The sequence below is a fragment of the Eretmochelys imbricata genome, chromosome 3 (genome assembly GCF_965152235.1).
Source record: "Eretmochelys imbricata isolate rEreImb1 chromosome 3, rEreImb1.hap1, whole genome shotgun sequence".
Classification (NCBI taxonomy): Eukaryota; Metazoa; Chordata; order Testudines; family Cheloniidae; genus Eretmochelys; species Eretmochelys imbricata.
The window spans coordinates 42,306,473-42,320,759 of NC_135574.1; the positions used below are offsets into that span (position 1 = coordinate 42,306,473).

The 14,287-nt window shown below is 44.4% G+C and overlaps 1 protein-coding gene across 1 annotated transcript in view; it reads right to left on the minus strand.

Moving 5' to 3' along the window:
• Window positions 1-413: 413 nt before the first annotated feature.
• CSMD1 (CUB and Sushi multiple domains 1) overlaps window positions 414-14,287 on the minus strand; it is a 1,692,034-nt gene continuing 1,678,160 nt past the window's right edge. The window contains exons 69-70 of the mRNA XM_077812120.1: window positions 10,815-10,947; window positions 414-573 (exon numbers count right to left, since the gene is read on the minus strand). Of these exons, the coding sequence (XP_077668246.1) occupies window positions 414-573; window positions 10,815-10,947 (293 nt within the window). The remainder of the gene's footprint in view (window positions 574-10,814; window positions 10,948-14,287) is intronic.

Below are 14,287 nucleotides of genomic sequence, written 5' to 3' on the forward strand. Positions count from 1 at the left end.
CTTGGGGATAATCTGTGGTGCTATCATTTGTCACAGTACCCAAAGGATTTATCCAAGTGCCCAGAAGATTGCATTGAAAGGCATCCAGCCACATACAAATATGAAAGTCTGAGGCATTAAATATAACAAATTGGCATGACTTGACAGTCTTCCTTAGAGTGTGCCTTGATCTGAAGCCGATACAGCCAAGCATTTTAATCCACCTTTAAGACGAAAAAAATATTCTTTTTCTGATCCCCAGAAGACTGTCACGTTTTACCAGAAAAATTTAGCTGCATGTATGCCAACAGAAGATGTTAAAGATTACAGCAGCAAAGCCAAGAGAAGAAGGGAAACTGGTATATGGCACCAAAGGAATTACTGCTTGTCCATCAGAGGTATGGCTATGAATCAGTCATATTGGGCACTGAAGGCTATACCACTGTACAAACTGTGTTTAGAGTCGTGTCAAACCTCACAGCCTTTGCCTCTGTGGGCTTTAAGTTTGTGTCATACATGGGATTTTCAAATGAAGCCTGTCCATTACTGTTTTCATGACCAGCATATCCATTGTACTGTACTTTTGGTCTTGTTCTGAAAACAGGGAAAGAAAAAATACACATAATCAATAAACATTAAAAAGAAAAATTCATAACTATTACACGTTTTTGTAATTATTGCAGCCGATCCATACTAGTTTTGCAGCAATTCTTAACGGTGATAGAGGGAGCACACCTCACAAAACATTAGGAATTATGGGAACTATGTATAAAAAGTATTGAAGTATGACGAGAACAAAAATTTCTAGGAGTGAGCTGACACTAAAAGGAACAGAAACATGTAAGCCAAACATACTTATACGTTTTCTCTAGCAAAATCTGTCAGTAGCATGATAACTTTACAGTCTGTTTTCAGTGCCAATAATGACAGCCAAAACAGAAGAGAGTTGGAATAGGAAAGGGATGAAAAATCATCAGTACCAGTACTTAATATTTTCTACTGACATCTTCGTTTTAAGACTCGTACAACTGCCATAAGCAGAATGGGGGAGAAAAAACTTCTTATTCCTCTGCAGAATTTAAGCACTTAGTTCAACTTTAGTAAAATAAACATTTAGTACAATTATTCTAATAGTGTGATATTTTTACAGGATTTTAGTATCAGAATCACAGTAGCACATTTAATTAGCCAGTTTCCCTGGATCTCTGTGAAGCCAGAGGGTTTCATGTTTTTCCCTACCAATATCTTAGTCTGGGCAGCAAAACTGGGGAGGAAAGTGGATAATCCACATATAGCTTAGGAAAATTAACTAATAGAGCAGAGGATGGAGAAGGAGAGTATGGAGGGATGGAGAAGATTTCCGTTAAATTGATTGGAAAATATTAGATAAACATTTTCAGACTGGGCTCCAAAAGTAAGGCATCCCACTCTATATTTAGACATGTAAATAAGTGGCCTACTCCCAAATCTCTTTCACTTGAATTGCAATGCTGTCTGAATTGGGGAAGAAAAATCAATCAGGAATTCTATAATTTAGAGGTTTGCTTTTAATACATCTAAACTTATTTAAAAAAATATCTAAGAATGAAACTGTTGGCAAAGGCAGAATGGAACCATAAACTTTTTGTAAATGATTGAATTGTAGATAGTAATTAAGAGATCATCTACCCAGATTAGTTTTTGTTTTAAAGTTCTCCATTTATGCACACTGATAACCTGAAAATAATTCTGCAATTTGCAAAGTACTATTTTCTTTCCATTTAGAGACAGAAAAATGTGTTTGTCAATCTTCATTTGGGAGTTTTCCTAAATATAAGTATATTTTATCTCTTTCAATTTTTGTTTTGGTTAGTTGGTAAAGTGTGCATGTTGGGTTGAGGTCCTCAGTCCTGCTCTGGCCCCTTTATGCCAGGGAAAAGGGCTGCTACTGTGTAAAGGAACCCCAAAGCCCTGGTTCCAGCTGGAGGAGACGTCTATTGGCACAGACATTTCGAAAACAGCCATACATCTACCCTCTGAAATCCCCCTCAAAAGCCTCGATGAGGGCATGGGGCTGGAGACCAGAAGAGTTTGCTGGGGACAGAACCACAGCACTTTCATTGTGGAGATTCTAGGCTATGCTGTGGCTCTTGGGGCAGCCCCAGAAGCTGGCTATAATTTAGACAGGCCCTTAGGACTATCTAAATTACACTGGCTCTCTCTCCAACCCCTCAGGCAGCCTAGCTTCCTTAAAGCTACCCTCCCCCTGGGCTGTGAGTTTAAAGCGACCTTCATTTCTCTCCCGCAGCTAAGAGCCTTCATTTCTCTCCCTCAGCAGTGCCTCTAGGATGCCTTTCTAAAATTAAGAACACTGAGATGTCAGTGGATATTCTTTTGCTTTCATATGGACCTGTGTGTCAATAATTAATTCCGAGGAGTCTGAAAGGGACACTGAAAAACTGTCTAAAATCTTGGTTTACTGGCATAGCATATGTAGAAAATACAGAAAAGGGAAAATGGTCAGTCAAATATCAAGTTAACAAGTAACATCTTCACTCATTTATTTGTATTTGATAAAAACAGGCAGGTCTGCATAAACAATATACATACAGCTGTTCTCCTGAAAACCAAGTTTAAAGTCTCTCATTAAATGTTTGGACCAAGTAGAAAGCAAAAATCCCAATTTTTTAGCCTCCAGTGTTCACATAACACATCATAAACTTCCTTAAACTAGTCTCCAATAAGACCTTTTGGCTGTAAGTCTAGTACAGTTCTGCTGAATTTAGTTTAATGCTTAGATCCCCCTTCCTAACAATCGATTCATAGTCTGGCAGCTCTTGCCTTTCACTTTCCAGCTTCCAAGATGATCTCCTGTAGATTCCTTGACACTGTACAACAGATTTCCCCGTTGTGGAACTGGACATGACTAGGCCCTGGTCTACACTAGGAGCTGAGGTCGAATTTAGCAGCGTTAAATCGATTTAACCCTGCACCCGTCCACGCAACGAAGCCCTTTTTTTTTACTTAAAGGACTCTTAAAATCGATTTCCATACTCCATACCCGACAAGGGGATTAGCGCTTAAATCGGCCTTGCCGGGTTGAATTTGGGGTACTGTGGACACAATTCGACGGTATTGGCCTCCGGGAGCTATCCCAGAGCGCTCCATTGTGACCGCTCTGGACAGCACTCTCAACTCAGATGCACTGGCCAGGTAGACAGGAAAAGGCCCGCAAACTTTTGAATTTCAATTTCCTGTTTGGCCACCATGGCAAGTTGCAGGTGACCATGCAGAGCTCATCAGCAGAGGTGACCATGATGGAGTCCCAGAATCGCAAAAGAGCTCCAGCATGGACCGAACGGGAGGTACGGGATCTGATCGCTTTATGGGGAGAGAAATCTGTGCTATCAGCACTCCGTTCCAGTTTTCGAAATGCCAAAACATTTGTCATAATCTCCCAGGGCATGAAGGACAGAGGCCAAAACAGGGACTCGAAGCAGTGCCGCGTGAAACTTAAGGAGCTGAGGCAAGCCTACCAGAAAACCAGAGAGGCGAATGGCCGCTCCGGGTCCGAGCCCCAAACATGCCGCTTCTATGATGAGCTACATGCCATTTTAGGGGGTTCAGCCACCACTACCCAGCCGTGTTGTTTGACTCCTTCAATGGAGATGGAGCCAACACGGAAGCAGGTTTTGGGGACGAAGAAGAAGATGATGATGATGATGATGAGGTTGTAGCTAGCTCACAGCAAGCAAGCGGAGAAACCGGTTTTCCCGACAGCCAGGAACAGTTTCTCACCCTGGACGTAGAGCCAGTACCCCCTGAACCCACCCAAGGCTGCCTCCCGGACCGACCAGGCAGAGAAGGGACCTCTGGTGAGTGTACCTTTTAAAATATTATACATGGTTTAAAAGCAAGCATGTTTAATGATTAATTTGCCCTGGCATTCGTGGCTCTCCTGGATATACTCCCAAAGCCTTTGCAAAAGGTTTCTGGGGAGGGCAGCCTTATTGAGTCCTCCATGGTAGGACATTTTACCACACCAGCCAGTAGCACATACTCGGGAATAATTGTAGAACAAAGCATTGCAGTGTGTGTTTGCTGGCGTTCAAACAACATCCGTTCTTTATCTCTCTGTGTTATCCTCAGGAGAGTGATATCATTCATGGTCACCTGGTTGAAATAGGGTGCTTTTCTTAAGGAGATAGTCAGATTTGCCTGTTCCTACTGGGCTGTTTGCCTGTGGCTGAACAGAAATGTTCCCCGCTGTTAGCCATGGGGAGGAGGGGCTAGCCACGCGCTGGGGGGAGGCAAAATGCGACCTTGTAACGAAAGCACATGTGCTATGTATGTAATGTTAACAGCAAGGTTTACCATGTACCCATTGAAAGAGTGTACCCACTGTTCTATAAAATGTGTTTTTTTAAATACCACTGTCCCTTTTTTTCCCTCCACCAGCTGTATGTGTTTCAAGGATCACAGGATCTTCTCCTTCCCAGAGGATAGCGAAGATTAGAAGGCGAAAAAAAATGCACTCGTGATGAAATGTTCTCTGAGCTCATGCTGTCCTCGCACACTGACAGAGTACAGACAAATGCGTGGAGGCAGACAATGTCAGAGTGCAGGAAAGCACAAAATGACCAGGAGGAGAGGTGATGGGCTGAAGAGAGGGCTGAAGCTCAAAGGTGGCGGCAGCGTGATGAGAGGAGGCAGGATTCAATGCTGAGGCTGCTGGAGGATCAAACTAAAATGCTCCAGCGTACGGTTGAGCTGCAGGAAAGGCAGCTGGAGCACAGACCGCCGCTACAGCCCCTGTGTAACCAACCGCCCTCCTCCCCAAGTTCCATAGCCTCCTCACCCACACGCCCAAGAACACGGTGCGGGGGCCTCCGGCCACTACACCACAGAGGATTGCCCAAGCAACAGAAGGCTGGCATTCAATAAGTTTTAAAATTGTACATTTTTAAAGTGCTGTGTGGCCTTCTCCTTCCCTCCTCCACCACCCCTCCTGGTGCTTCTCTCCTCCACCACCCCTCCTGGGCTACCTTGGTAGTTATCCCCCTATTTGTGTGATGAATGAATAAAGAATGCATGAATGTGAAGCAACAATGACTTTATTGCCTCTGCAAATGGTGATCAAAGGGAGGTGGGGAGGGAGTTAGCTTACAGGGAAGTAGAGTGAACCAAGGGGCAGGGGGTTTCATCAAGGAGAAACAAACGGAACTTTCACACCGTAGCCTGGCCAGTCATGAAACTGGCTTTCAAAGCTTCTCTGATGCACACCGCGCCCTCCTGTGCTCTTCTTACCGTCCTGGTGTCTGGCTGTGTGAAACCAGCAGCGAAGCGATTTGCCTCAACCTCCCACCCCGCCATAAACGTCTCCCCCTTACTCTCACAGATATTGTGGAGCGCACAGCAAGCAGTAATAACAGTGGGAACATTGGTTTCGCTGAAGTCTAACCGAGTCAGTAAACTGCGCCAGCATGCTTTTAAACATCCAAATGCACGTTCTACCACCATTCTGCACTTGCTCAGCCTGTAGTTGAACAGCTCCTGACTACTGTCCAGGCTGCCTGTGTACGGCTTCATAAGCCATGGCATTAAGGGGTAGGCTGGGTCTCCAAGGATAACTATAGGCATTTCAACATCCCCAAAGGTTATTTTCTGGTCTGGGAATAAAGTCCCTTCCTGCAGCTTTTGAAACAGACCAGAGTTCCTCAAGATGCGAGTGTCATGTACCTTTCCCGGCCATCCCACGTTGATGTTGGTGAAACGTCCCTTGTGATCCACCAGTGCTTGCGGTTTATGTACTCGGCGGCTTGGTGCTCCGGTGCCAAGATAGGGATATGGGTTCCGTCTATGGCCCCACCACAGTTAGGGAATCCCATTGCAGCAAAGCCATCCACTATGACCTGCACATTTCCCAGGGTCACTACCCTTGATATCAGCAGATCTTTGATTGCTTTGGCTACTTGCATCATAGCAGCCCCCATAGTAGATTTGCCCACTCCAAATTGATTCCCGACTGACCGGTAGCTGTCTGGTGTTGCAAGCTTCCACAGGGATATTGCCACTCGCTTCTCAACTGTGAGGGCTGCTCTCATCTTGGTATTCTTGCGCTTCAGGGCAGGGGAAAGCAAGTCACAAAGTTCCATGAAAGTGCCCTTACGCATGCGAAAGTTTTGCAGCGACTGGGAATTGTCCCAGACCTGCAACACTATGTGGTCCCACCAGTCTGTGCTTGTTTCCTGGGCCCAGAATCGGCGTTCCACTGCATGAACCTGCCCCATTAGCACCATGATGCCCACACTGGCAGGGCCCATGCTTTGAGAGAAGTCTGTGTCCATGTCCTCATCACTCATGTCACCGCGCTGACATCGCCTACTCACCCGGTATCGCTTTGCCAGGTTCTGGTGCTGCACATACTGCTGGATAATGCGCGTGGTGTTTAATGTGCTCTTAATTGCCAAAGTGAGCTGAGCGGGCTCCATGCTTGAAAAAAGGCGCGGAATGATTGTCTGCCATTGCTCTGACGGAGTCGGGGCGACTGACATAGTTGGCTTACAGGGTTGGCTTACAGGAAATTAAAATCAACAAAAGGAGTAGCATTACATCAAGGAGTATTTCAGGCAGGACTTCACGGAGGGACGGAGGGAGCAGGGAGCAAATGAGTACAAAACAAATGTGGTCTATTTCTTGTTTTGATCCACTCCATCTATCTTTTACATCTTTGGCTGGCAGCAGATGGTGCAGAAGGACTGCAAGCCATGCACATCTCTTGGCTGCTCAGCAGAAGATGGTACAATAGGACTGTTAGCCATCCTCATGTCCTGCTTGCCCGGCAAACGATGGTACAATAGGACTGCTAGCCATCCATATTGCCTGCCTGCTCACCAAAAGATGGTAGAATAGGACTGCCTGCAGGACTAAAGAGAGTGACCTGGTCAAGTCACTCCTAATGTAGTCCCTACACCCATGTCTGCCCAGGCGCTCCTGGCTGACGTGGCCAGGAGCACCTCGGACATGACGATGACGGCTACCAGTCCTATTGTACTGTCTGTTGCCACAAGGCAATGGGTTGCTGCTGCTGTGTAGCAATGCAGTACCGTGTCTACCAGCACCCAGGAGACATACGGTGACAGTGAGCTGAGCGGGCTACATGCTTGACGTGGTATGGCGTCTGCACAGGTAACTCAGGAAAAAAGGAGCAAAACGATTGTCTGCCGTTGCTTTCACAGAGGCAGGGAGGGAAGCAGGACCTGATGACATGTACCCAGAACCACCCGCAACAATGTTTTTTGCCCCATCAGGCATTGGGATCTCAACCCAGAATTCCATTGGCCAGCGGAGACTCCGGGAACTGTGGGATAGCTACCCACAGTGCAACACTCCGGAAATCGACGCTAGCCTCAGTACTGTAGAAGCACTCTGCCGAGTTAATGCACTTAATGCACTTAGACATTTTGTGTGGGGACACACACAAATGACTATTTAAAAAAACGACTTCTATAAATTCGACCTAATTTCGTAGTGTAGACATACCCTAGGAATGAAGACTCTGAGGGCTAGTTAAGTTGGACAGCGCAATCTCTCCCAGAAGTAGATTCTTGACCGGAGATCTAAGTGTTCTCCTTGAACAGTCTTTTCAGTCAAATACACTGTTAAACTCCAGGATCTATAACATTTTCACTGGAGTCCACAACTCCAAATCCCTTAGCAATTTCTTCTTGCCATACCTTCTAATTCTGAGTTAGGGGGACAGCTGTGTTATGAAATTATGGAATAGGTCAGTGATGGACTTCACTGTGCATTCTTGCCATCGTGAAATATCATGATGAAATGAAGAAGAAGAATCAAAGAGCTCAGCAGATGGTGATAAAATAATAATAATAATAATAATAATAAATGTATGGTAAATACCATTTTGGAGATTTCAGAGTAACAGCCGTGTTAGTCTGTATTCGCAAAATGAAAAGGAGTACTTGTGGCACCTTTGAGACTAACCAATTTATTTGAGCATAAGCTTTCGTGAGCTACAACTCACTTCATCGGATGCATCCAATGAAGTGAGCTGTAGCTTACGAAAGCTTATGCTCAGATAAATTGGTTAGTCTCTGTTAGGATATAGATATTCAGGCCTGTCTGTAAAGGCCTATACTCTAAGAATTTAGGTGTATTCTTATCACTTGGCTAATTATAGAGGTATAAAAGAAAGAATCAAAATCACTATCTGCTGGTGTAAGGGCCTTCTCTTACTGTGACAGTCTGAGGCCCTGTTCTTAGGCTAAGGCCTTTGGCTAAGCAGCAGAAGCAGCCATAAGCTGGGAAGCGAACAGTCACATCCTCACATTCCAAACTAGTCACATTGAAATAAGGTGCTATTGGGCTGTCAGGCACTATCAGGACAGGATTGTATTCCTATCACCTCCAGAGAAAGGGAAGTGCCTAGAAAATGTAAAAGGAAACTTAGTTTGATAGCATCCTGTCTGGCAAGAACTCACTTATCAATAGCTGGGATGTGAAATCCTCACTTCTGTATTGTCTTGTCATTATAGTTCCCACTTTGCTATTGTTTGTCTGTATAATCTCTGTCTGGTTCTGTGATTGTTCCTGTCTGCTGTATAATTAATTTTGCTGGGTGTAAACTAATTAAGGTGGTGGGATATAATTGGTTACATAATCATGTTACAATATGTTAGGATTGGTTAGTTAAATTTCAGTAAAATGATTGGTTAAGGTATAGCTAAGCAGAACTCAAGTTTTACTATATAATCTGTAGTCAATGAGGAAGTGGGTGTGGGTGTGGGTGTGGGTGGGAGGGGAGAGGGTGGGTATGTGGGTGGGTGGGAAAATGGGAGCAGGGAATGGGGGTAAGAAAATTGGAATCATGTTTTGCTAAAGGGGGAAATGGGAACAGGGAATGGGAGTAAGGAAGATGGAATCATGTTTGGCTAAGGGTAGGAATGGGATCAGGGACACAGGTGTAAGGCTCTGTGGTGTCAGAGCTGGGAAGGAGGATACTAAGGAAGGAAACTGGAATCATGCTTGCTGGAAGTTCACCCCAATAAACATCAAATTGTTTGCACCTTTGGACTTCGGGTATTGTTGCTCTCTGTTCATGCGAGAAGGACCAGGGAAGTAAATGGGTGAAGGAATAAGCCCCCTGTGATAAATATAAAGGGAAGGGTAAACCCCTTTGAAATCCCTCCTGGCCAGGGGAAAGCTCCTCTCACCTGTAAAGGGTTAAGAAGCTAAAGGTAACCTCGCTGGCACCTGACCAAAATGACCAATGAGGAGACAAGATACTTTCAAAAGCTGGGAGGAGGGAGAGAAACAAAGGGTCTGTGTGTCTGTCTATATTCTGTCTTTGCCGGGGATAGACCAGGAATGGAGTCTTAGAACTTTTAGTAAGTAATCTAGCTAGGTACGTGTTAGATTATGATTTCTTTAAATGGCTGAGAAAAGAACTGTGCTGAATAGAATAACTATTTCTGTCTGTGTATCTTTTTTGTAACTTAAGGTTTTGCCTAGAGGGGTTCTCTATGTTTTGAATCTAATTACCCTGTAAGGTATCTACCATCCTGATTTTACAGGGGGGATTTCTTTATTTCTATTTACTTCTATTTTTATTAAAAGTCTTCTTGTAAGAAAACTGAATGCTTTTTCATTGTTCTCAGATCCAAGGGTTTGGGTCTGTGGTCACCTATGCAAATTGGTGAGGCTTTTTATCCAACATTTCCCAGGAAAGGGGGGGTGCAAGTGTTGGGAGGATTGTTCATTGTTCTTAAGATCCAAGGGTCTGGGTCTGTAGTCACCTAGGCAAATTGGTGAGGCTTTTTACCAAACCTTGTCCAGGAAGTGGGGTGCAAGGTTTTGGGAAGTATTTTGGGGGGAAAGACGCGTCCAAACAGCTCTTCCCCAGTAACCAGTATTAGTTTGGTGGTGGTAGCGGCCAATCCAAGGATGACGGGTGGAATATTTTGTACCTTGGGGAAGTTTTGACCTAAGCTGGTAAAGATAAGCTTAGGAGGTTTTTCATGCAGGTCCCCACATCTGTACCCTAGAGTTCAGAGTGGGGGAGGAACCTTGACACCCCCTAACAGTCTCTAAGGTGCCACAAGTACTCCTTTTCATTTTGGAGACTGTTGGCTTGTAAACCAACTCTGTTTACAATATTTTACTCGCAGAAAGTAATACTGGTGAAGGCCAGAATGGTATTGCTGCTGGTCACAAAAAGATGTTCTGTTCCAGAAAGGTCTAATCCAATACTACCCAATTTGTACTAGCAAAATTGTATTAGATGCAAATATTCAGGGTTCTTAACCAAATTTCTGACAAAAAATGGATTTATGTTCACATTATCCACTCAACATGCATAATTTTCATATTAGCAGAAGCTATGCCAGTTCTAGAAGTGGTTTTCATAAGCTTACTCAGCAAGTACTGTAAGTAGTCTCATTATGGTCTGTTCCCTCATGGGATTTATGGATTTCCTAGCTTTTATAATTAATACTCATAAGCACTTTGAAAGAAGCATCATATTATATTTAATAAAGTCCTAAAATGAATGCATAAATTATCTGACATGAGATTTCAATCTGATTCAGCCTAACGAACCAAGAAGGTTTACAGCTCTTTGCTCCTTAACACAGTGATTAATTTCTCTAAGAGTTCACCATTAAGAACTGCTCTGTATTGAACCCCTATGTGGGAGATTGCAGACATATTTGTTGTTTCAGAGTAGAGGAGATTATTAAAAAGCTTTACCATGAAATTCCTCAGTTAACAGAACATTTGCCCATTCAAATTAATACAAAAACCTAGTTAGGTTATTGAAAATATGACATTCGCAGTACCTGTGTTTGTAGAGGTAAAATGCAAACCCTGATAATATTAGGGCAAAGAATGGTACCAGGATGGCAGCTGCAACAGAACTGCTGTTTGTGCCATAATAGTGATTTGAATGATCTGCATCTGTGCTTAAAGGACCTGAAAATAAAGGAAACAGAAGAGGTAAAATCTCTAATTTTCCACCATACCTTATGTGAAAATTCTTCTTTTTTCTCCTGCAAGAAAAAATGAAGTGCATTATGCTGAAGTGTGTGGGGTGGAGGTGGGACTTGCATTTAAATTTGAAATAAGAGATTTCAAAATGTGTTACATTAAAGCATTTCTCATGAATAACTATCTATAGTGATTTGAAAGCAACCTTTATCAAGTCAAGTAATTTTTGAAAGACTTAAAAATATTCATCATATGATATTATTTTACAAGATACTGCAATAATACACTTTCTGACTTTGTTAATAAAATTACATCATTCATAAAATACAGAAGATTATTATTTATATTACAGAAGTGATCTAAGGCCCCCATCAGGATTATCTTGGTGGTTATATATATAGAAACAAACCAAAGAGTTTACAATCTAATTTGAAAAAAGTCATAACCAGTGAATATGGAAAACCCCAAAATAGGAGGAGGAAGGGAGAATACAGGCAATGGTAAGTTAGATATACGTACTACTCGATGGTACACATGAAAAAAATGGAAGGGACAATTATAAAACATATTAAGAAAATATTATATAATGATGACAGAATCATGATAATTTTACAGTCAGTTTAACAGTGAAAAAGAAAAGTGATCATAACTGAGGCTGAAAAAACACTTTCAGAGGCAAGCATTTTTTGGAACCCCAACTCCACCCCCTAAACTTTACAAACAAACAAACAAAATCTTTCTTCCTGAAGTTCTTTCTGTATTTGCAGTAGGGAAGTAGAGGGAAAGAGGGAAATCAGACAAGCTGCTTTGGTACAATGATATTTTTAAGAAATGTACATCTATTTTATTTATTACTACTATATGTCATTTAGGGCTTAATTCAACTCCCAGTGAAGTCATGGAAAACCTCCCAGAAATCTATGGATCAGCTGGACTGGTGACTTGCCTCACCCCTTAGGTGAAAAATACTGGAATTACACATTTTTCAATATCTGAATCCTCCATCAAGTTCTGGCAATTTATAAGCTTCTCTAAAGATATGGTGAAGAGAAGACCATTTTCAAGATAATAAATTATTTACCATGGTTTGTATTAATCTGAGGTATCTTTATAGAAGTCACACTTCAGCATAGTGCTGCTATGTGCAAGTAAGAATTATTGGGCTTCAATGCACCAGTATTTACTCTATTTTGATTGCTGGGAGGAACATTTGTGTATTTCCATGGATATTTTATTAACATCTTGTACATGTATGCTGAGCCTTTAAAATGAAGTGTGTGTGTGTGTAATTATGACAATTATACAGCTATATAATGAGCTGTAAATGATCCTTTGGATCCACTTTGGTCTATGGTGCTCATCATCATCAATATCTCTGAGAACATGCAAGCTAACTTGTTGATCTTATGTGTTTGTCTATCTTTGATTCAATACATTGTCATTGTAAGTTAAAGCTAGAATCTTAATTTTGGGGCTTTTGTTGAGTTAAGCTAGATCAAAATTATGTGATCATTAGCACATTTTTTACTGCTAGTCTAAAACAGATAAATCAATCCTGGAGTTTGACATTGTCACTTGTGTCAGAGCTCTGACCTTGTCCCCGTGGGTCCCGCGCTTCCAGGCAGTTTATGCTAGCTTAAGAGGCTCACTGCAACCGTCCATGTACCCCTTCTCTCTCTAGAGCCAGGGATACAGTCTACTGAGCCCTTTTCATCATAAGCCAGCAATTGAGGTTGGTGAGAGATTTCCCACAGTCTCTGTTGCTCCTACGGCCTCATGCCAAAACAGTTTAGCCTCCTGTCCTGACAAGGGCCTGTTTTCCCTTCCCAGGAGGTGTTTCTGTAGTGGTGGGCTGGGGGGAACCCGGGCCCGCCCTCTATTCCAGGTTCCAGCCCAGGGACCCTAATGGTAGCAGCTGTTGGCAGCCAACCTTTTACTGCCAGAGTTGCTACATTTCCCTGGGCCACTTCCCCACAGCACTCCTGCTTCTCCCTTACCAATGACTTGAGGGTGTCTTCATTAACCAGCCCTTCAGCCACACTTCCGCTCCCTGGCTCCTCTCTGCCTGACTGGAGTGAGCCCTTTTATATTATCAGAGGGGCCTTAACTAGAGTCAGGTGGTCGCATTAGCTTAATGGCCTCACCTGACTCTTTGCAGGTTAATTGGAGTCAGGTGTTCTCATTAGCCTGGAGCAGCCCCTGCTCTGGTCAGCCAGGAAACAGAAAACTGTTCATCCAGTGGCCAGTATATCTGCCTTCTGCTACTCTGCTATTTACCAGAGTTGGAGACCTCCTGGACTACGACCGGGGAGACTGGCTGGATCCCCTGACGCTCACTCAGCGCATGGAGCTCTCCAGACCTCGTACTCCCCTGAGCGTACTTCAGGAGGCAAGGGCTGCTTTGCCACCCGCTGCTCGGATTTACCTCGACCGGGTCCTAAGAGAAGGCGCGCCCCGCCCACCCTCCACCCCAGGCCCTCTGGACCTTTTCATCGGGACCCTGCCCCGTGGACCCAACTGACCCTCCCGCCCCTTCACCGTGAGCGGGCTAAGCGAGCTGCAGCCGGTTCGGTTCCAGACTGCACCAAGGAAACATCTCTACACGCTTGTGCTCCACACCCTTCACGTCCTCACCCTCACACAAAGTGGCGTGACCTCCTGTCACTTCTAGAGGGTGAGGAGCCCCGGTAGGCCAGCCTATATTCCACCTCAGTCCCGAGGCCCGCCGGGGATATCAGTTGGTGGCTCCTTCACGGGGCCGTGAGCACGAGCGTGTACTTGGCACGGTTCACCCCAATCCCGGACACCCGCCCCTTTTGTGGCATGGGGGAAACCCTGGCGCAAGTCTACCTGGAGTGCGCCAGGCTGCAGCCCCTATTCCGGCTCCTCACGAATATTTTGTTAAACTTTTGGTTGCACTTTTCCCCTCACCTCCTTATCTATGCACTCCCTGTCCGTGGCCCCACTAAGTCACGGGACCTCCTGGTCAACCTCCTCCTGGCCCTAGCTAAAGTGGCCATCTATAAAACCAGGGTGAGGAGGTTGGCCGATGGTGTCTCCTGTGACTGTGGGGCCTATTTCCGATCCTCCATCCATTCACGCCTCTGGGCAGAGTTCCTCTGGGCGGCATCCACTGACTCCCTGGACGCCTTTGAGGAGCAGTGGACGCTGTCTGGGGTTCTCTGCTCGGTATCCCCATCAGGTTCCCTTCGTTTGACCCTTTGACCGCACTCCTGTCCCTATTGTTCATTAATTGTCCCCCGTAATGATTTGGTTCTCCAGGACCTGTGGACCCACCCCCCCCACCTTAGGCTGGAGTGGGATC